The sequence below is a fragment of the Petaurus breviceps genome, unplaced genomic scaffold (assembly GCF_028583685.1).
Source record: "Petaurus breviceps papuanus isolate PSGF00001 unplaced genomic scaffold, PetGlider_PUasm1.0 90750, whole genome shotgun sequence".
NCBI lineage: Eukaryota > Metazoa > Chordata > Mammalia > Diprotodontia > Petauridae > Petaurus > Petaurus breviceps.
Window position 1 is genome coordinate 11056000 of NW_027187335.1, and position 23772 is coordinate 11079771.

A 23772-nucleotide genomic window follows, 5' to 3' on the forward strand; every position below is an offset into this window, starting at 1 on the left:
GGATCCCTGGGTCTCCATGATAACAGCAGTCAAAAGACTAGCCTCCAGACTCGGTTCTGTAGACATTTTCTGCACCCAGATCCTGTTGCTTTGTCCCATGGAGACATTCCAGATGGCACCAGCCACCCAGCTCCTCATTAGAGGGAGAGGAGTTCTGCTCCCCATGTGTTCAGAGTGTTATTTCTCCAAGAAATTACAATAACTTTTCAGGACTGCTGCAGTGCATGGAAGATTACATGAAATGTTGGATGTGATTGAAATATCACTCAGGGAGTGATATCTCCCCAGGAAATCTCAGATCTTGGTTACCAGCTACTCCAAGAAACTGATCCCTAAGGTGGGTAGATAATATGGTGGGAAAGCCCCCTTCTAGTTAGAAGACAGAAGCTTATATTAATATTATAGGCAATAGTCTGGGCACAATTTATAACTCCTTTGCCAAAGATAACTCCTTTGGAGAAGTCAGGTCTTCCCCCTCCTTTTTTCATCACAGATGGTAAAAAGCATTGACCATGAAAAAGGCAAGGCTGGGGGGAGCCAAGAAGCTGGGGAAGGTAGAGAAGGAAGTCAGTATGGAGGCAGAGGACACCTTCAAGTAGAACACAGGAAATTTCAGAGTCTTGTTAGTGCAAGGAAGAACCAGCCCTGCTACCTAAAAAGGATGCCTTAGCAAATCAGTGAGAATGCCAGAGTCTATTGATAGGAAGGAAGGTATCGATTCTTGTGTCAAGTTGCTGAGAAGGTGAACAAATCTTCCACTGGGCAGAGAAGGATGGCACTCTTCTGGGGTTTCAACAACTCTGTCTTTATATCTAGGTTAAACAGTGGTCCTCTATCAAGACTTGGACAAAATCTCTTAGAAATAATTTTGACTTTTGAAGTCCATAAGAGAATGGCTTTTAAATCAAATGTAGTCAGCAAGCTTGTCTCTTGCTCCTTATTCCCTGGAATTTGGCATCCGATGGATTCTGGATCTGGTTTAAGGCTTTTTCCAAATCCAAGACTTGGGGAATTTTGTTAACAGTGCAATAAAAATAACTTAATAGTGTTACAGGGAAACATGAAAGACTTTCTGTGTGTGTGCTGCTCTCTCCCCTTTAAAAAAAAATACATACAATGTTTCTTTAAAAAATCTCCATCTGCAAATCCCATTAGATGTGCATATAAGGTTTCTGATGATTAATAGCTCAGTGCTTTGCTTTGGTTGGAGGATCTAATGTGTGCAGGTTAACCCCTCCTTCCCCTCTCTCACATTTCACTTCAGAAACTTGTCATTCTCTCCCCACCACAGTATTTAAAAAGTGTCTCCCCAGCCCCCCCTGTCCAGCCTCTCACAGGAGTCTCAGGGCCTTGGGAAGTGCATTTGGGCTGGGCTGCTAGCAACTCCTAACCAGCTGGTGGGTCTGAGCCAGGACAGTGAAAATGTTCATTCACATCTACTGCTTCCCAACAAATACATTTACAATAGAACCAAAATAAACAGGCTGACTCGTTAGAGGGTGGGAAGTTAGAGGCTGAAGTTTTATATAGGTGGAAAGAGAGAGAGGAGGAGATATATTTGATTTTTTTTTGTAAGTAGGGAGGGATTTTGTTTGTTTGGGGGTTGTCTGGGTGGGCGTTCTGTTGTCTTGGGTGGTTTGTATTTTTTTTTTGGTGGTTTCCTTTTTTTTTTTAATCTGAATTAAAGAGTAACAACTGAGCTCACTTGTGGGAGGACTGAGCACAGCACCGCAGCCGGAGACGCAGATGGATTCAGCAGCCAACAGCTGTATGAGGGGCCCCCATTCTCCAGCCCCACTGTGGGGCTGCCTTCGGAGCCCCCATTCTGAGGTCAGCGGGCCAATGGCACTGCCCCACTACCCTCCTGCTCCATTCTCCTTCCACCAGAAACCAGACTTCCCGACGTACCCTGACTTCTCTGCCTCGTGCCTGGCCGCTGCACCCCATAGCCTGCCCCGAGAGGAGAGGCTCCTTACTGACCAGCACCCTGCCTTTCCACAGCCCCCTGACTGGCACTTCCCTGGCTCTGAGGCCAGGAGAAGACTCACCCCAGGCCCAACCTTGAGTCCTGGGGAGGTGGGTGAAAGTAGCCCTGGCCTCATGGATGCTGTAGGGAGCCTAGGGGAGGACTATGGGGTCCCTGGGACCACTGCCAATGAAACTGAGAAAAAATCAGCGAAAAGGAAAAAGGAGAACTCAGGTAAGTGGCATGGGGGAGATGGGAGGGGGCCAGCACTGGGACAGGTGGGCACTTAGAAGCTGTGTAGCCTTGGGAAAATTGTTCAACCTCTCTGGGCCTAGTTACCTAGTCTGTAGCATCGGGACAATTGTCATCCTCTGAGGCAGAGGGCTGGATGGGATGGTCCCTTAAAGCTGTGTCTAGTTTGAAGACTTATTATTCTAGGATTCTACACCCTATGGAAATGCTGTGCCAAAGAAAGTGTATTCTGGGAAGAGGATCGGCAATTTCTAGGGTCTAGATCCTGTCAAATAGTTTTTTGACCCAAGGAAAGGGATGGAAGCTCAGGGAAAAAAAAAACAGGACACTCAAATTGATCTGCCAGGTGATACGGCAGTGCTTTCGAGTCACCCTGGCCTGCTTGATTCCCACTTAACTGAAGAGAACCCAAATCATATGGCAAACACCACATAAAGTTGGCCCTTAAAGAAGCAAGGCACGTTGGAACTCAGTGACCACTTGCCTAAAACCATATTTCCTTGGGGTGACAGTCCTACCCTTGATGATTATTTGGATTTGGGGTTTCAGTCAAAACTCTCCATCTAGCATTTTTAAATGTCATCCCAAATAAGACGGTGGAGCTGAGCTGACACAAGAGAATGAATGGGGCAACAGGGGGTAGGGGAAAGGTAGGACTCAGAGGGGATGAGGGAGAGGAAGTCGAAATCAGCATAAAACACAGTGCCCCTTGGTGATTTAAGGAAGGGTTAATCAAGGTCAGAATCCCATGAAACTGGTGAAAGGGGGAGGGATCCCAGAATCTCAGAGCTAGAGGGCAGCTCTGTGGCCATAACTGTAAAAGACTCCTAACTTCCATGCCACAGATGAGTGGTCATTCACAGAAGGCCTCCAGTGAGAATGAACTCAAAACTTCGGGCAGTAACCCATGTCACTTTAGTATGACTAATTGTTAGGAAGTGTTTTCCTTAGGCTTAATAACTTAAAGCAATTTGCAATTTGTAAACACTTCCCCTAGCTCTGCACAGTAGGGAGATAATAAAAGAGGCTGGGAATAGCATGGGGGCAGAAATGAATGGGTCCTGGGGTATCACTTGGGCAATGCTTCAGAATGGTCTGGCACAGGACAGGGAATGTAGAGGAGGTCTTCCTCATCCCTCACCTTGGCATGAACATGGGGGAAGGTGGCGCCATTTCATATTAAGGCTCCCAAAGAGCAAACTCATTTACCACAAAAGTATAGCTGACTGGCCTAGGACACTGCCCAGGATTGGGATCAGGGTCAGGAACACCTATTTCATTGTGAAAATGCAGCAGTGCTTTAGGAAACCCTCAACCTGGATTGAGGTCAGAAAGCCTTCACACTGAAGGCAAGTGGGCAGAATGACCCTTGGAGCTGACACTGATCACAAAGCTAGTCATTTCTATGGCGTTGAAGGACTGGAACTAGCTGAGACAAAGAGTGGTTGTGATGATGCCTTAAATTAATCCTTTTGATGTTGTTCAGTTGTGTATGATTCTTCATGACTCCACTTGGGGTTTTCTTGGCAAAGATACTGGTGTGGTTTACCATTTCCTTCTCCAGCTCATTTTAAAGATGAGGAAATTGAGGCAAACAAGGTAAAGTGACTTGCCCAAGGTTACACAGCTAGTAGTTTGCCATTTCCTTCTCCAGCTCATTTTACAGATGAGGAAACTGAGGCAAACAAGGCAAAGTAACTTGCCCAAGGTCACACAGCTAGTAAGAGTCTGAGACCAGATTTGAATTCAGGAAGATGATTTGAGAGCCAGCACTCTATTCACTGCATTACCTAGCTGCCCCCAAAATTAATTATTAGCGATGTTAATATTTTCCTTTGTGCCCTTGATGGTCTAGGACAATTAAGATCCTTGCTTGTCACCATTTTCCCAGTAATGTATTCTACAGTTGCAATAAGAAATCTAACCAGGATGGGAAACTGGTCTCTCCTGTCTTCTTCCTTTACCACGTTCTTCCCCACTTCACTTTTCCTTCTTTCTTAATCAAAGATAACTTTCAGTGAGTGGGTCTATAGTACACCAGTCTGACCTCACCTGACAGACCCTAATTGAATCTTTGGCAAATCTACATTTGCCATCCCCTTCTCCCCTACCCCCAAAAAAACTAACATTGGCAGATTTTATAAGTCACCAAAAAGTTCATTCTCTAACATCAACTTTCCAGTGATAATTTAAATCCAGTCAAAGGAGATTATGTGTACAAAGCACTTAGTAAACCTGATAATTTAAATCCAGTCAAAGGAGATTATGTGTATAAAGCACTTAGTAAACCTTAAACTTTCGATCAGATGAGATTATCTATGTAAATCACTTTGCAAACTTTAAAGTGCTACATAAATGTTAGCCCTTTCTTATTATTTCATTGTTCTTACCTTTCTGTTTCATAGGTCTCAGAAATGCTCCTGAGGCAAGGCACTAGCCTGCTATTATTCTTAATGTTTAGTGTTCAGCAAACTTATGTGGGTGAATAGAATGATAAGAGTTTTTGTTGAGTGAAAGTTTCTATTATTTTTATATTATTTATTATTTTTCATATTATTGCCTCATCCTTCTCTATTATTGTCATTATTATTATTCCCTACCTAGCTTGGTGCTCGGATAGGCAATATAGTCTGTTGCGTGGACTGGGTTCAAGAGCTTTCCAGGCATGATGGGATCTGGTCAGGCTTGTGCCCCACTGGCCTAGGCTTAAAGAACCTGTGTATTCCCTCTATGCTTCATCAGAGGAGGGCAAAACTGAAGCTATTTTCACCTGTGTGAGTGCAGGCAGGGGGAGAAAGAAGGAATCTATGATTTCATCACCTTAGGAAACTTTTTTATTAAATAGCTCAGACATATATGATTTTTTGTGACCCCATTTGAGGCTTTCAAGGCATTTCCTTATCCAGCTCATTTTACAGATGAGGAAACTGAGGCAAAGCGGGTCAAGTGACTTGCCCAGGGTCACACAGCTAGTATAAGTCTAAGGCCAGATTTGAATTGGAGTCTCCCTGACTCCAGAGAGTCACCTAGCTGCCTAGGAAACTACTTTCATTGATGAAATCAGCAGTTTACCTGTAATTTATAGTTTTAGAAAGTTGCTTCCAGCAAAGAGGTGCCCACTGTCACACAGCTATTATGTCCCAGAGGAAATACTGTAATTCTTCTTGGATCCAAAATTGGCCCTCTAGGAATGATGCTAGGCTGCCTCATCATGTGGTGGCCAGAACAATTAAAGGCTCCAAAGAAATAATTTCCTTTATTTAAAAAAAATGACATGTTTTAGGTTTTTAAAAAAGTCCTTATCATTAAACAATCTCTGGAATCTCAATTCATTGTAATGTTTTTGCACATACCAATAAGCAGAGTTGACCCTTTAAAACCTCAGTGAGATAAGTAATCTGAACAGCCTCCCTCCTGCCCCTTCCCACCCTCACCCGAGCTCTGTGACTTAAGGTACTGGCTCCCCTTGTCTTCCTCCAACGATTCTAAGTCAGCTCCAAAACTACATTGGAAAGATCTCATTTTGCATTCTCACTGTTCCTCCTTCTACTCTCTCGATTTTCCTGAAATGCGAGGTTATATGTGCCTTCCAGTGGAACCGTGAGTGAAAACAGACTGAGACCGGACAATGGTTGGTCAGGATCTGACAAATTTACTGCAATTATTTTTCATTGCCCTAGACAGCCCAGCACTCTTGCTTGTGCTTGCAAATGGCGAGGGTACTTCATTGAGTTGGATTGAATGCTCCTCTGTGTTTTTCTGGTTTTATTATTATACAAATAACACATGGAGCAATTTTGTTTAGAAAGTCATTGCAATAACAAGGTTTCCATCCACGGAGGTGATGTTGCTGAGTAGCCATCAGGAGACCATATGTTCTGAGTTGTTTTTTCTGTAGCAGCGTGGGTTGGTGCCGTTGTCTGGTCCTCCTTGGGAAAAACAGCACATATTTATGAGGTGAGGCTGTCAGTGGCCCTGGTATTTCATTCACTCCCATATTGCCCCAGCATTACTATCTGACCCTACACAGGAGATGTTGTCTTATATTTTAAAATATTATTAAAATAATAACAATGACAACATTTATATAACACTTACTATATGCCAGGCACTGTAATAGCTAATAATCATCTTTAAGGTTTACAAAGCCCTTTATAATTATTATCTCCTTTGACCCTCACAACATCCCTGGGTGGTAGGTGCTGTCATTATTTCCATTTTGACAATTAAGGAAACTGAGGCAAAGGGTTAAATGCCTTGCACAGAGTCTACTGAATCTGGATTTAAATTTAGGTCTTCCTGCCTTGAAGTCCAGCTTTATCCACTGAGAAACTTCTGCTGAAAGAACACTGGAAATGCAATCAGAGGACCTGAGTTCAAATTACACCTCTCCCACTTACTGCCTTTATGATCTGTGGTGAATTCCTTAACGTCTCTAAATCTCAGCTTTCCTCTTCTATAATTGTAGAGGACTAACTAACATCAATAACCAAATCCCTCTATGTTAATCCCCCCATGATTACCAGGGAGGCAGTGTGGTATAGTGGAAAAGATCAGATCCTGCTTCTAATATTTACCAACTGTATGACCTAGGCATGCTGCTTAATTTTTATGAGCCTCAATTTCCTGAAAAAAGGAGGTTGAACTGGATAATGTTCTATGGATGATCGCTTCTATTCCAAATATATGACCCTATGACCTCTAATGTCATAGCTTTTAGCTCAAAATCTATGATCAATATACAAACTTTCCCTAAACTAAGCAGGTGCATTTTGAGCTCCAAACAAACAGAACTTATCCCAAAGACAACACTTCTACACCTTCACCCTACACTGACCCCAAAAAAACTCAACATGTGGTTATCTGTCATTGCTAGCATCCCAGAATAGTTTACCCAATGGGGTTAGGCAGGTCACTGTCTTAGGTGCTGTGGAGGCTATGGAGATGAATAAGGCACAATCCCTGCCTTTAAGATCCTCATAACCACTGCTCTGTCCTGACGTTCAGGTGTTAAATCAACTGGAGTCTTCTAGGCTCTTCCAGGGGTTTGGTAGGGGGAAAAGAGATAGGGAAGAAGGGGCACCGAAGAAGATTCCTCATTCATCTTTTACCAACAAAACCCTTAAGGGGTGCCTGGACACCTGGTAGTTTAAATGTCGATTTTCCCTTGCCTCCCCTCCCCTTTTCTACCTGCTCTCCTTCTAAGAACCAAACTGGCTTAACTCCACTCTGATGTCTCAAGTCTAATAAAGAAAGGGCTGCCCCTGATACTGCTCAGGCACATTGCTACCTTTCTACTTGGTTCTGTTGACTTAACCTCCTGTTATCATCATGGCATCGTGGATAGGGCATGGGACTTGGAGTTAGGAAGACCTAGGTTACAGTCCTGCTTTGGATACTACATATATGACTCTGGGCAAGTCACTTGATAATTCTCTGCCTCAGTTTCCTCATCTGTAAAATGAGGGGGTTGGATTCAATGTCCTCTTAAAATTTCTCCCTGCTAAACCTATTCTCCTATGAAATGTGATGTTATCTTACATGGGACTCTTCCAAGCATCTCACTATTTCCAAAATCAACACTCCTCAGTGGTGACAACTGTTTGGTTGTTTCTGTTTACCCCTCCCCTAAACTAGCTGAATAGTAGGAGCCCCCCCCCCCAAAAAAAATCATAAGTCAATTGAATTTATCATTGTGAGAGAAATTGGCAGTTTCATAGTAGAGTTCAAGGGAAGGAAGCATTTAATCTTTTGTCTGTTTCATTTAATATAAATTTAATCATATGTAAAACCCCATTTGTCTGGGCCCTGGCTCTGCCCTCCTTCCTCTATTACATTTCTTTCCTGCTTTAATCAAGTTTGACACCAGCCAACCTCACCCTCCATCCTCAGAGTGCACACATACGGCCGATACATGTTCTCAGCCCTTGGCCCTGCTTTTATTCTTGGTGGTTCTGATGATGCTGGGGATAAAATACAATAAAAGACAAAACATTCTAGAAGTTTATATTCTAAGAGGAAAAGGGAACTAGGACAAGAAGTCTGTTTAGAGCTCACTGTGACGGCTTCTTGGGAATGAAGCCCTTTTGCTATGGGTACTCCTGGGCTACAACAATCAAGGCACGACTTGACCTTTCCACGCCTGAGAGAGGCACAGAGCTTGTGGCAGTAAAGTATGCCTGAAACGTAAAACTAGCACCAAGAAGGGCAAGGGTCAGTGAGAAAGAAAAAGCCCCACTTTAAGCCACCGTCTGGGCTGAAGCTTCAGATTACACAGGATATCAGAGCTGAAAGGGATCTCAGAAGCCACCTAGTCCAAGTTGTGCCTGATAGAGAACCCTTCTCTGCAGTGATCAATATATGACAAGTTTATCAAAGGAATCTCTCAAAAAAAAAAACACCAGTTCTACCCTCACAAATGATCATCCAGAGAACTGGAAAACCTCCAGGGATGGGGAACTCACTACCTCACAAGGCAGCACCTTCTACTTCAACACATTCTCAACATCCCTCTTAGCACCTATTACCCATTGTTGAATACTAAGCTATTAGTATCTTAGCAAGCCAGCCCCTTCATAAGTAAGACTGTCCAGGGAAATGGCCTCCTGACGAAGAAAGAGGAAAGGAGGTGCCAGTCACAGACTAATGAAAGGGTTAATCCCAAAATATCATTTGTTTGTTTGTTTTTTAGGGCAATTGAGATTAAGAAACTTGCCCAAGGTCACATGGCTAGTAAATGTTAAGTGTCTGAGGCTAGACCAAAATAACATTTGAAGGGGTCCTGGGATGGGATAATTTCTTAGCACTGGAGTCATATGCTTGGAGATAACTGCCTCAGTTCTATAGAGATATAGCAATAGTGTGAGGAGAATTTTAAAGATAATTATCTTTTAAGGGGGTGGGGGGAGGCAATTAGGTGGTGTAGTGGATAGAACACCATCCCTGGAGTCAGTAGGACCTGAGCTCAAATTCAGCTTCAGACACTTATTAGTTGTGTGACCCTGGGTAAGTCACTTCACCTGTTTCCCTCAGTTTCCTCATCTGTAAAATGAGCTGAAAAAGGAAATGGCACACTATTCCAGTATCTTTGCCAAGAAAACTCCAAGGGGGTCACAAAGAGTTGGACGTAACTGAACAACAAAAATCTTTCAAAAGATGGGTGCCATTCTGACCACAGCAAGGTAAAATTGGGGGCCTTGAAAAACTTAGGCAAAAAACCTCAACTATTAGTAACCAGATGAGGCTTACTTAATTCGAAAGCATAACACAAAATGGCACAGAATTAACATGGAGAAAGAGGAGTAAGGATATGTGTTACATCGGAAAGAGTGTTTCTGTGGAGTTTGGAGTCAAAGGACCTGGGTTCAAATTATAACTCTGACTGTACTTGACTTTAGGCAAGTTAATTCATCATTCTGGGCCTCACTTACCTCATCTGGAAAATGAAGGGGATATGCTAGATGTCGCCTAGGGAACATTCCACCTCCAAACTGAAAATCCTGTGAGCCCAGAAATTCAGTTCCCCCACAAGAACAGAAGCTAATGTTCACCCCTTCCCCAGCTTTTCAGCTTCAGAACGCGCATTCACATGTAAGGGATCAAGAAAAGGAGAACCGAGTTAGCATTTTAGCGCTATTGTGTTTGTAATGACATAAACACACAATGAAAACTGGAAAACGTGTCCCCAAAGACTCATAGGCAAGAGAGAGCACCAGTTGGAAAGCAGTTTTCTAATTGGCTTTACTCTCCCTCAGAATGCTAAATGAAACTGGTAGCAGTATGAAATTGGGGGCAAGCAGACCCTGGTTCAAAGGTTCTGGTGCCAGCTGTCATTGACTAGCTGTGCACCCTTAATCCAGTCACCTCCCTTCGCTGGGTTTTAGGTTTAGAATGTTGTTGTTATTGTTGTTTTTCTCTTTGAAAAATAATAAAGATAAATAAGGATGGTGCGGGGTTGAACTGGTGATTTTTAAAAGTCGAGTGTTTTTCTCTAGCTGTTGGCTTATCCTTTCTGGGAAACACAACTCGGATGTCAGTATTGATTGAAAATGGGGGAGGCTGTGACTCAGTGTCCCGCACTGGCTTTGCAGGAATTGCCTGGGTGTTTCTGTTCTTCCTTCCCAGTTGTCAGACCTGAGTTGTTTGACTTTCTTCAGGTCGCTAATTCAGCACTCTCCACCACTCCACTGCCTTTCCTCCTTCATCCGTCTCCCCCTTCCCCCCCCCCCCCAACCAGAGGCAACCGGAAGTTGGTTTGAATAACTACACAGCTGCAGGCAGACTAGAAATCCCTTCTCTAGGCTTACAGCCCTTAGGGAGGAAGACGAAATTAAGATCCAAGGCTATGGGCAGAAGAATGGCTTTAGAACTGGAAGGGGTGAAGGGGCCGATTATACCAACCTCTCTCCCTTGTACAGAGATAGAGCTGAAGTTAAGGGAGTTGCCATGCTCACCCTCAGGGTCCTGTGGCAGGATTTGTTATTAGTCCAGTATTTGAGCCACTACCCTATGAGGAAACCCAGAGAAAGTAAAGGGGAAAGTTTGGTGTTTACTATCGACGAGGCTGCTAAGTAGCTTGAGTTTTAATACCTTATCAATGTAGCCTTGAGCTACAAACCAGAGGCCGGCGCCCTGGGCATAATGGTCTCTAGATAAATGTTGAACCAAATTCCACAGAGCTCTCTCTGTCTCTCCCTTTGCCTCGGGACAGACGGCACCTAAGTTTGGTATTCTCCCAGCCTTTTCCAATAGAAGGGCACCTTTCTGATGTCTAACAACTTCTTGGCACTATGCCCCCACCCCTCACAGGTGAACTATTCTTTAGTCTTGAGTGAAAAAGTACCCTGATGCGCAGCTAAATGGCGCCTTAAATGGAGAACCAGGCTTGAAGTCTGGAAGAACTGAGTTCAAATTCCGACTCATACGCTTGTTACGGTGTGACTCTGGGCAAGTCACTTAACCCTGATTGCCTAAAAAGAAAAGAAAAAGTACAGTAGGACAAAAAGCTATTGTGGATTCATTAAATAAGCATGTGCTTGTTTGTTCTCAACAGCTTTTACAAACATTTGTAAAAAAAAAAAAATAAGTAATTTATGTGGTTATATTCAAGACCTATTTATCTATTGGAAAGACAGTCTGATATCATGGAGGGAGGGTAGACTTTGGCGACAGGAAGACCAGGAGCATCATGGGTAAGTCAGCGACTCTCAGGTGCCTCAGGCAAATCTCTTAAGACTCAGTTTCAGACCAATTGCCCAAATGCACAGGTAGAAAGTGTTTCTACAGGGTGTCCCTAAAGTCAGGACACATAGGAAATCTCATTAGCTATGCATATTTTCAAGAAATGAAATGAATGAAATTTTCAACAATATTTTATTTAATTAGTATAAATGAGATTTCATAGGAAGACATAGGAGACATAGGAAATTTCATTAATTAATTAAATTTCTCTCATTAATATGGAAAATAGTCCCAAATAGCTAATGAAAGCTTTTATTTCATATGAAATTGTTTTGGCTAAAATTACGCTAATTAAATAAAATGTTGAAAATAGGAATTTTCCAAATTGCTAAATATAGGGTCATAGATTTAGAGCTAGGTACATCCTTAAAAGTCATTTTGTTCAACTCCTTCATTTTACATTTGGGGAAACTGAGGCCCATCAAGGTTAAATGACGCAGGCTTAAAGCTATAAGGTACCTCAGAGGCCATATAGTCCAACTCCTTCATTTTACAAGTGAAGAGATGGAGGCCCTCCTTCCTAGGAGGAAGGACTCTCCCAAAGTCACCCAAGTATTTATAATATATTTTACTATTTAGTGAATATTTAGAAGAGACTGGTTCAAATTGATATATATATATATATGTATGTGTATACATATAGGTATATTCATGTGCTTATAGGGGATGTTACAGAGAGAGTATACAGGAAAAGGAGAGAAGGAAAGAGGGAGGGAGACAGAGAGACAGACGGGAGAAGGGAAGGAGACAGTGGGAGAGAGAAAAAGAGAGAGCTGTTTGAATCCAGTGTCTTCTAAATATTGAAATACCTATATGAGTGTGTGTGTCTCTACTAGACACGTATATGTATGCATAGGGTGGGGAATCGATTCACTTGGATTCAGTCAGAAGGTCGCACTTGAGGACCTAGAGTGCCATATGTGAGCTCGAGGCCACAGGTTCCCCACCCCTGAATTAAACCCATGGGTCATGAGCAGATCCATAGGGATGCTGCCTTATAGTAAACTTGCTTCTAATTGGCAGTCCTCCAAAAAGATATTCCTCCCTATGTGAGCAGGCTTACCCTCCCAGCTGGCCCCCAGTCATCAGAGTAAGGCCTTCCCACCCAAAGGGGTTCCTGGGCTCTGGGCCAGGAAAACTCCCCCTTCCTTCTACCTTTTTTTTTTTAAGGTTATTTTTTTTTTAAACATCCTTCTTTTTCCCTAAACCAAGAATCCAGAGAAACGGTGAGTAGGCTCCGGCATTCAAGCATGCCATTTCCTTCAGTGACAGCTAAGAACAGCATCTGGAACTTATAAAAATAAACAAAGCCAGAGGGAGCCTCAACCCATCCCCCTCTCTCCCTTTCCCCTCCCCGTGTTCCCATCTGACCTTACCCCCTACTATGAGATACCCCCTCACTTCACAGTCATTTCCCCAACCCTGCTGACTACCGCTGCTCTCAACCCATTCTGATGCATCCCCACTCTCCCCATCTTATTTAGCCCTTCTGTCCCCTCACACCCCACCTCCCACCTCCTTGACTGTCAACACAGTCCCCTTTCCTTCTGCTCTCCCCACCATATCTCATCTTTTCCTCTGTCATTCCCTGGAAGTTGGAGTAGACACCAATCCCTGACTTTCCCCTTCCACATGGATTCTCTCTCCTTTTTATGAAAAAAAAAATAATAATAATACTGGCACCCCCCATTCACATGGTAAACAGTATGGTACAATGCAGAGGAGTTCTAATTCTGACTGTGCTACTTCCAATTCATGTGACCTTGAGCAAGTGACAACCTTTCTGGGCCTCAGTTTTCTTACCTGAAAAATGAGAGGATTTGTGTCAGAGGTCCTCTGAAGTCCTTTCCGTTTCTATATCTATGACCTGGGCAGCTAGGCAGCTCAGTGGATTGAATTTTGTGCCTGGGGACAGGAAGACTTGTTCAAAATTTGACCTCAGATATCTTCTATCTGTGCAACCTCAGGCAATTCACTTAACCTCTCTGGGCCTCAGTTACCTCATCTGTAAAATGGGGGGGGAATTGTATTAGATAGTTTCTAAGGCCCCTTCTAGCTCTAAATCTATGACTCCATGGTCTTATGTAAGCTTGGAGAAGTTCCCCTCTTTGAGCCTCAGTTTCCTCTTCTGTAAACTGAGGAGGTTGAACTAGGTGATCTCTAAGGGCCCTTAGAGGTCTAGATCTGAGCTTCCATGATCCTATAACTTAAAAGTTTCTCTTCTTTGCAATAGAGCAGCAGTGTTTTCTCTTCTCCAGCCTGCCTTCAAGATGAGATGTCATTTTTTTCCTTTATTTCTTTTCTTCTTTCCTTCATTCCTTCCTTCCCTTCCTTACTTTCTTCCCCTCTTTTTTTTAAAATTTTTTTTTAAAGCAATCGGGGTTAAGTAACTTGCTCAAGGTTACATGGCCAGTTATTGCTGGGTGTGGTGCTGAGTATCTGAGCCCAGATTTGATCCAGGTCATCCCGACACTGGAGCCAGTGCTCTTACTCGCTGAGCCACCTGGCCTCCCCTAAGCAATTGGGGTTAAGTAACTTGCTCAAGGTTACACGGCCAGGTGTTTCTGGGTGGGTGCTAAGTGTCTGAGCCCAGGATTCGATCTCCAGGTCTTCTCAACACTGGAGCCAGTGCTCTTACTCGCTGTGCTACCTGGCCGCCCCTCTTCCCCTCTTTTTCTTTCCCCTTCCTTCCTCCCTTCTTTCCTTCTTTTCTTTTTTCCTTCTTTTCTTTCCTTCCTTCCTTCCTTTCTTTCTCTTTCCTTCTTTGTTTCTTCCTTCCTTTCTTTTCCTTTCCTTCTTTCTTCCTTTCCTCTTTCATTCATAAAAAAAAGTCTTATTGGCTTTTCAGTGAAAAAAGCATAGACTCTATCTTCAAAGGACCTGGGTTCAAATCCTATCTTTTCTAGCTTTTAATTCCATCTATTTAATTTCTACCTAGTTTAATTTGTATTTAGTTATATCTATTTAGTTCTATCTTTTACCCTTAGTATATGTTACCATGGGGAAGCCATTTAACTTCTCTGGTCCTCAGTTTCTTTATTTGTAAAATAAGAGTGTTGGACTAGATGACCTGAGACCCCTTCTAGCTTTAGATCTATGCCCTTTTTTTACACCATTCACTTCTCAGTGACTCAATGACTGTCCCCTCCTGTTCCCACCTAGAGCTCTCCCTTGTAGCACAGAAGTACAATTAAATTAAATCAACACATTGGCCACATCTGGCAATGTATGCCTCATTCTGCACCTACCATTCACCAACCCCTATTGAGGGGAAGGGGGGGAGGGAATATGCTTTCCTATTAGTTGAGAGATATTATTTCCAGGTTGATCCACTGCCTGGTACTGAAATTGAACTTCATGGGTTTGGGATGACCAGTGCTATGGAAGTGGACTCCTCCAAGGAGTCTGACCTCTTAGGACTTGAGCCTTCTTTCAGCCATGATAAAATGCTGACTTTAAGCGAGACTGACAGATATGACACTTTTTTATGAAATAATCTGCCTTGTAGTCATAAAAGTGCACCATAGAAACCATAATCACACACACACACACACACATCCAATTGGCAGCTGTGTGGGCGCATTCATGGATTTCATCAGAGAACCTCTGTATTGGTATCTTCCTTTAAACAAGAAACATGAGTCCCTCTGACCCTTGTAATTGTTGATTTAGGGCAAGCCCTCCAAAAGAAGGCTTCTGTGGCTTGGCATGGGGGAATAGGGGCATTTAACTCCTGCCCACAAATAGGAACAGCCAGTGCTGAGCTGTCGGAACTTTTTAAGATGTATTTATTGCTATGTCCTGAGGAGCTGAAACAGGAGAAATAAGCTAGAATTCCATTACAATCAATCAGCAACCATTTACTAAACACCTACTATGTGTCAAGAACTGTGCTCTCAGGGAATTAAAAGACAAAAATGAAATTGTCCCTAACCACAAGAAGTTTTCAGTCTGGGAAAAGAACATGTACATATATAGTGTGTCCCAAAAGTTTTAGTATGGGCAGCTAGATGGGGCAGTGCTTAAACCACTAGGTCTGGAGTCAGGAAGACCAGAGTTCAAATGTGACCTCATACATTTACTAGCTGTGTGACCCTGGGCAAGTCATTCAACCCTGTTTACCTCAGTTCCCTCATCTGTAAAATGAACTAGAGAAGGAAATAGCAAAGCACTCTAGTATCTTTGCCAAGAAAACCCCCAAATGGGGTCACAGAGAGTCAGACATGACTAAACCACAAAAAAAAAGGTTTAATTCAGTTTTAAGCTTCAATAACTTCTGAAGTATAAAAGCCTCAAAACTTTAAAAGAAATTTGAAGGTCAATTACTTAAAATTTTAAGAATAATTTTTTAAATTAAATTCAACATAACCATTGTCTTATTCAATATTTTAATCAATTTTCGAACTTGGTAAAAACTTTCATCAACTGCTGCTCACCATGTTTCCCCGATAATAAGACACTGTCTTATTATTTTTTTTTGGACAGAAAAACACCAGAGGGCTTATTTTCAGGGGAGGGCTTATTTTAATGAACATTGACAGCAATTTTAATAAACGGGTAAATGTGAACAAAAAAATGTACCTTTATTCAATAAGCAAATCACTGGGGAAGAACAGGATGAGGCGCTCACTGCTGCAGCTCTGATTGGATGCAGCTCAGAGCGCAGCATGCGTTTCACGGGGGGGGTGGGGGGGGGGGACGGTGCATACAGAGGGTACCGTAATGTAGCGTGTAGCGCAGGGGATCACCTTCACTACAGTAGCAATCTCAATAGGGCTTATTTTTGGGGGAGGGCTTATTTTAGAGGAATCTTGCACAGTAAGGAGAGGGCTTATTTTCGGGATAGGTCTTATTATCGGGGAAACACGGTCAGTGACTGATATGTCTTTGGAATGATGATGAAAGCTTACCCAAAGAATAAGGTTTTGATGCTCCCACAACAGTTTAAAGGCAATAAGGCAGGTGACTGAGAGGATGTCCTCCACCAATTCACTGGTATGATAAAGTGCCACTCAGAAATTGTCGGGCATGAAATGTATAATGACAGGGGTGCTTGTCTTGTTAAAAATCAAAATTTTAAATGGATTATTCAGACTTCACAAAAGTGAGTAAATGAAAAGAAATTAAGTAGATAAACTTTCAAATTTTGAGAAGGGGTATTTTGTAACATCCCTGTTTCTAAAGTTATTAAAGTTTATAAAACTGCACCAATATTTTTGGGACACCCTATGTAAGTTACTATTGAAATAAATATTTTCATGTTTCACTGTAATAACAATCATAGCCACATAACAATGAAAGGAAGTTTGATATAGTGGAAAGAAGGCGGAATTTGGAGTCAGACATTCAGGATTCTAAGCTTGGCTCTGCTATTGACTATCAGTGTGACCTTAGACACTCATTTAGACTCTAGGGGTCAAAGTTTCTGAGGGGGCTAGAGGGTTTCTTAGATCTCTTCTAATGTAAAGTCTATATTCCTATGAAGGAACATCCTCTGAAAAACAGTGTCCAGGGATAATCTTATGTTATCAAATGCTAAATCCTTTTCTTAAGGTAGCTCAGTGGTGCAATGGAAAGAGAGCTGATCCTGGAGTGAGGAGGATCTGAGTTCAAATCCAACTTCAGACATTCACTGGTTGGGTAACCTTGAACAAATCACTTCCCTCTGTTTTATTTGCCTCAGTTTCCTCATCTGTAAAATGAGATGGAGAAAGAAATAGCAAACCATTCCAGTATCTTTGCCAAGACTAATCAAATGGGAGTTGAATGAAGAGTCAGACATGACAGAATAATAATGACAATTTGCAACGGCCTGTACGTAACAGAGATGGGACTTTGAATTTGGCCATCCTGACTCCAAATCCAGATATGAGAAAGTATATATATTTTTAAAACCAAGCATCTATAAGAGAATTTTCCAATGAAGCTCAAGGTCACATGGAATGTCTGTGTAATGCCTGGGATTCCCCCTCACTGACTAACCATGCTAACAATAAATATCTCTTCCTGGACTAGTAGCTTCCCTGCTCTCTTTACTCTCCATCTGTATTTACAGTAGGGAAAGAAATAGAGAAGAACAGGAAGTCACGGTACCTCTCCCCACTTGGGTCAGATGATGGGATCTGGTGGAAAGGGAGGAGAGAACCTAGGGAAGAGGGAAAGGTGAGGGACTCCAGGACCTGCCTACTGCATTAGGAGCCTAAGATTTAAAGCTGAAAGAGACCTTCAAAGATGTCTAATCCAGTTCCATCATTTTACATCTGAAGATGAAGAGGGGAAGGGATTCAGGAGTAAGGAAATTGTGACCCCAAGGCCATGTGACCTTCTAGGTCCTTGGGTGCAGCCTTTTGACTAAATCTAAGTTTTACAGAACAAATCTTTTTATTCGGGGGATTTGTTCTGTGAAGTTTGGATTCAGTCAAAGTGCTGCACTTGAGGACCTAGAGGGTCTCAAGGCCTCCAGTTCTCCACCCGTGGATCATCAAATGCATAAGGTTCCACAGATAGTAAATATCAGAGTTGGAATTTGAATCTAGGCCTTTTGACTCCAGGTCTGTGCTCTTTCCTCTTTACCACACCCTGCTGCCCTACATGTTACATCCTTTCTGCATATAATATAAGAAAATAATATACACCCCCCCCCTTTCTCTGCGGAATCACCATGGTGGCCGGGACCCTGTACACATACCCTGAAAACCGGTTGGCCTTCAAGGCCCTCACTGCTGCACAGTACAGTGGGGCCCAGATCTGCATACTATCCGCACCTCCCCATTTCCACTTTGGTCAGGACCAACCGCACTCCCGAATTCCTCTGAAAATTTCCTGCGGGCAAGGTTCCAGCGTTTGAGGGTGATGATGGGCTCTGTGTGTTTGAAAGAAAGGCCATTGCACACTATGTGAGCAATGATGACCTTCGAGGCTCAACCCCGGAGGCTGCTGCCCAGGTGATCCAGTGGGTGAGCTTTGCTGACAGTGACATCGTTCCTCCAGCCAGTATCTGGGTGTTCCCTACTCTCGGCAACATGTACCACAACAAACAGGCTACAGAGAACGCAAAAGAGGAGGTGAGGCAGGTTCTGGGGCTGCTTGATGCCCACCTGAAGACTCAGACCTTCCTGGTGGGGGAGCGCATGACTCTGGCTGACATCACAGTTGTGTGCACCCTCTTGTGGCTCTATAAGCAGGTCCTGGAGCCATTGTTCCAGCAGGCCTTTCCCAACACCAACCGCTGGTTCCTCACCTGCATCCACCAGCCCCAGTTCCGGGCAGTGCTGGGAGAGGTGAAGCTCTGTGAGAAGATGGCGCAGTTTGGTGCTAAAAAGTTTGCTTAGAGTTAGCCCAAGAAGGAGGTCCCAAGAAAAGAGAAGGGACAGTGAGAAGAGAAACCCAAGGCCCAGGCAGAGCAGAAGGAAGAGAAGGCAGCTGCAGCCCCCAGCCCTGAGGAGGAGATGGATGAGTGTGACCAGGCCCTGGCTGTGGAGCCCAAGGCCAAGGATCCCTTTGCCCACCTGCCCAAGAGCACGTTTGTGTTGGATGAGTTTAAGCAAAAGTACTCCAATGAAGACACGCTGACGATGGCCCTGCCGTACTTCTGGGAGCACTTTGACCGTGATGGCTGATCCCTGTGGTACACCGAGTACCGCTTTCCCCGGGAGTTCAGCCAGACCTTCATGAGCTGCAACCTCATCACTGGAATGTTCCAGCACCTGGACAAGCTGAGGAATAATGCTTTTGCCAGTGTCATCCTTTTTGGCACCAATAATAGCAGCGCCATTTCTGGAGTCTGGGTTTTCCAGGGCCAGGAACTCACCTTCCCGCTGAGTCCAGACTGGCAGGTAGACTACGAGTCCTACACGTGGCGTAAGCTGGATCCTGGCAGTGAGGAGGCCCAGACCATGGTCTGAGAGTACTTCTCCTGGGAGGGGGCCTTCCAGCACATGGGCAAACCCTTCAATCAGGGCAAGATCTTCAAGTGAACACCCTCCCGTGCTACCACCTAGCTACCTGCTTCCTCCTCTGCAGGGAGGTGCCAGTCATTAAATGAAACTGAACACAGGAAAAAAAAAAAAATATATATATATATATACATATATATATATAATTTACATTTAAAAAAACCACAAAGAACCCAGATAGGAAGGCATCAGAGAGCCAAAACTGGCATCAGAGGCCTGGGTTCAAATCTTGGCTTACTACCTGTGTGCCCTTGGGGAAATCACTTAGCCTCTCTGGGCTTCAGTCTCTCTATCTGTAAAATAAGGATATTGGACAAGAAGGATTTTCCATCTCTAAATCAATGGTCTATGACCAAATTGGAGGGGGAGGTTAGAAATTCCTGATTCAGCTACACACAGCAACGTGTGTAGGGGAAAGGATCTCAAAGAGATGCTACAAACATGACCAGTCCCAGCCCCAGTCCTGGTCCTCACCTTGCCTGAGGACAAATGATTTGGGGAAGAGATCTTGGCAAGAGGCATCTGCATGTCTCTCCAAGCCTTAGATAAAGAGAGATTCCATGGCCTATCCCAGAACAACCCAACACAGTCCTGATTTGAGTAGGGGGCTTGGAGAGAGAGTAAGGAGGGAAGACTTAAGAAAACTCTCATAATGATTTCAGTGGTCCAAAAATGGAATGAGCTTCCTTGGAAGTGAGTTCCCTCTTACTTGGGGTATTCAGAGACAATAGAAGTCAAGGAGGCTGTAGAGATACCTGAATAGGCTTAGGTTGAGCTAACATTTGGTGCCTCTAAGATTGTGTTATAAGGCAATATATAATATAAGAAATGGACTATATAAGAAATATAATATAAGAAATGGACTAGGCAGGGCCCCACATCTGGTTGAGGGAGGCACATGAATCATTCCAACCATGACATCACAGCTCTCAAGTCAAACAATAAAAACCCAAGGATGGAGAGTGATAAGTGGGCCCAGGGAGGCTGGTTTTGGCCTGGTTTGTGGGTGGCCAGCCCTGTGTCCTATCCTGGGCAGGAAAACAAAGTCTGGGTAAGAGCCAAGTTCTTCCTGTCCTTGTGGCCCTCCCTTGACCATCCTCTCTCCTTGCCCCAGGGAAGGGAGGTGGGCTAGGGAGGAATAAAGGAGATGGCTTGATTAAGTCCTTGTTTTCCCATGTCTCAAGTCTAAGACATATATATGGTCAGTGTGGCTTTCACTATACTCTGGGATAGTTGTGTCTGGGTATACAGGGGGTCCTCAAATCTTAGTCCAAGCTTGAAGAGTTTAAAACTGCACCAACACTTTTGGGACACCCTGTATGAGTGTGGTTTGTGCTTTATGTTTCTTTCCATAGGAGATTAGAGATTAGACCTGTGTTTTCATTGGGGTACTCCCAGATGGAGAAACTCCTTCTACTGGCGTAGGTCAACAACTCTGAAACTTAGTGTTGAATAGTTGTTGAGATCACTGAGAGATTAAGTGATTTGCCCAGGACCATGTGGCCAATGTGCATTGAAGGCAGAACTTGAACTCAGGTTTTCCTGCTCCAAGGCCAGCTGTCTATCCACTATGCCAAGGTGCCTCTCCTATAGTTACATATGTTATCTTGTATCATTATATCCATTTTATAAATAGGAAAGAGCTCAGAAGGGCAGGTACCATTATACCTATTCAAAAGATGGGGAAACTGGGGCTGAAAGAAACTGCATTTTTCCCCAAGACACACAGCTGGTAAGTGGAAGGGTTAAGGTAGAAAATCACATCTTCTGGGTTTTCCATTGCTTTCCAGGAGACTCAGGACCTCCCAGTTTATGTGATGTTAGGAGGTCCAAGTTCACAATGGTGACCCTATCCCACATTCAGGACCCAAGTCTAGCCTTAAGTTAGCCAAGACCTTTTCAACTGCTCTCTCTTTTCTGCTGCTTCTCATGATCCTCTCTCCCTTTCTGTCTCTATCCCTCTCCCACCCTTTCCCTAGGGTCTATCCTTCATAAAGAGTTCTCTCTAGTTGAATTATAGAGGTTAGCACCTAAGAGTTTGGGAGGAAAAACTGAGAGACTTGGCCAGAGGACAGAGTCCATAACCAAGTATAGGATATGGCAGCTGATCCCACCATATGTCTTTCCAACCCTCCTCCTCCCACCCCCATTCCCTACCTTTTTCCATACCCTGTCTGAGCTGTGATCTAGAGCCTGGTTCAGGCTTGACCTGTCAATGGAATATAAAGGAACTCATTACTTGGGCTGATAAGCAAACCTCCGAAGCTGTTGCTTCTTCCAAGCAGACTTAGGGGTAGGCAGGTTGGAGTAATTTCTTCCATGGTTAATGATGCCTGACGGAAAGACAGGGCCAGGAATCCTCTGGGACTCAGACATTTCTGGCCCTGTGACCCTAGCCCTTTACCCTCACCTCACTTCCCCCTCCCTCCTCACTTTCCCCACATTTCTGTTTCTTGAAAGGTCTGACCCCTCTGCTTTCCCGCAGGTGGGCCAGTAGTTTTCCCTGCCAAAAGAGTGACCTCTACTCCTCTCTCCACCTCTATCCCTGGGGTAAAGGGGGGCTCAATGATGAGCAGGCCTAGAATTTAATGTATATATCATCTGTAAAAAGGCTATGATATTTTACTGCCCACTTCATGGAGTTAAGAGAGAAAGTATCGAACAGAAGTAAAACAAAATTGAATTTTTAAAAGAGGGAAAGTGCTATAAAGCTGTTATTATGGTTAGAGTCTAACAGTTTTGGAAAACATTGCATCAAGAGTCATACCCACTTTCTCTGGTAATTTCCTAATATCATTGTTTTTGTTCATTTGTTTCATTTGCACCCTTCCTCACCCCATTTGGGTTTCTCTTGGCAAAGATACTGAAGTGATTTGCCATTTCCTTCTCCAGCTCAGTTTTACAGGTCAGGAAACTGAGTCCAACAGGGTTAAATGACTTGCTCAGGGTCAAACACAGCTAGTAAGTGTCTAAGGGCAGATTTGAACTAAGGAAGATGAGTCTTCTTGCCTCTAGGTCTGGAACTCTCTCCACTGAGCCACCTACCTGCTCAAATATCATTATCGTTGAGTATCTTTGCAGACTATGAGGTCAGGCTCATCTCCTCACTGCCTTCCCTTCCCTATCCTCATTTCCTACCCCCCAAAAAACCCCACCATCACATGGTCATTTGTGTATTTGGTACCCTGCTGTTCTCCATACCTGGAATACTCCCTTCCCACTTCCTCCATCCACTCAAATTCCACCCATCTTGTGAGTCTTAGCCTAAACTCTTCTTTCTTTATGGGTTCTTCCCTAAATTCTTTAACCACTCTGCCCCCCACCCTACCCCTAAACTTTTCTATTCCACACACATTCTATACCAGAGAGTTGAGTTCTAAATGAATATTTGAGTATCCACTGATGTTAATCATGATTAATTATACTATATGAATATATTAATATTATTATATGAATATATGTATAATTAACTATATGTTAATCATGAATCTCCAAATGTATTGTAAATTTCTTAGGGACCAGGACCATGTTTTGTACTCCTATGTAAGGATGTGTTAGAGCAGGCAGAATAAATAGGTTTGCAAAAGGCTGTAAATCTTTCAGAGTATTTACACCTCTGAGATCAGCAGACAGATACAAATCAAGGCTTGATTGTTTTGTTGATTGTCTCTAGACTTAAGAAAGTGATAGAGAAAGTGTGAATAATGCAGATTACATTTGAAAGTGTGTCTCATGTTTGTGGAGAGCCAGTTGTTAAACATTCACATCACTGCTCTTATGTCCCCCTCAGTTCCTGAAACAGTATTGAGCATAACAATGAATGCTTACTTAGTATCACAAATTTTTTAAAATAAATATAAACATCCACAGACAATGGCTGGCTTGATCCCTAACAAGCCCTTGAATAAATTAATGAACAAGCTTTTAATAACCTCTTACAATGTGCTAGGAACTACAAGTGGGCTGATATATCCCAGGACAGCAAAATTCCCTGGAAAAGAAGCAGGACACCCCACAGTAACCCCCTCCCTCCTCCACCCTCAGTGCCTCCCACCTGGCCCAGGGCTCCTAAGTCCAAATCCTTGTTGATTTGGGGTGTTTGTGGCTTTCTCTGCACTTTGTCTAGATGACTCAAGGGGGAGAATCCAGACCTCCTCAGAGGCTCTGCAGCCAATTCATCTTAATGATGTAAAACCTGAGGCCACATCATAGAAATCACTTGATGGGGGAGTGAGGGGAGAAGGGATTAACAAGAGCAAAGTGGTTTGTGCAAAGGAAGGATGGGGAAACCCAACACTGTCTGCTCACAAATTGTTTTAGCATGAGCCTTTCCTTGGCCTTTCTGCAGAGGGAAGGAGC

General features: G+C 43.5%; 1 protein-coding gene and 1 pseudogene across 1 annotated transcript in view; both read left to right on the plus strand.

The window, feature by feature from the left end:
- The first annotated feature begins 1298 nt into the window (after positions 1-1298).
- The window catches only part of MEOX1 (mesenchyme homeobox 1), a 32763-nt gene continuing 10289 nt past the window's right edge, over positions 1299-23772 (plus strand). The window contains exon 1 of the mRNA XM_069067558.1: positions 1299-2200. Within this exon, the coding sequence (XP_068923659.1) occupies positions 1747-2200 (454 nt within the window). The 5' untranslated portion in view covers positions 1299-1746. The remainder of the gene's footprint in view (positions 2201-23772) is intronic.
- LOC138145907 (elongation factor 1-gamma-like) lies at positions 17986-19528 on the plus strand (annotated as a pseudogene).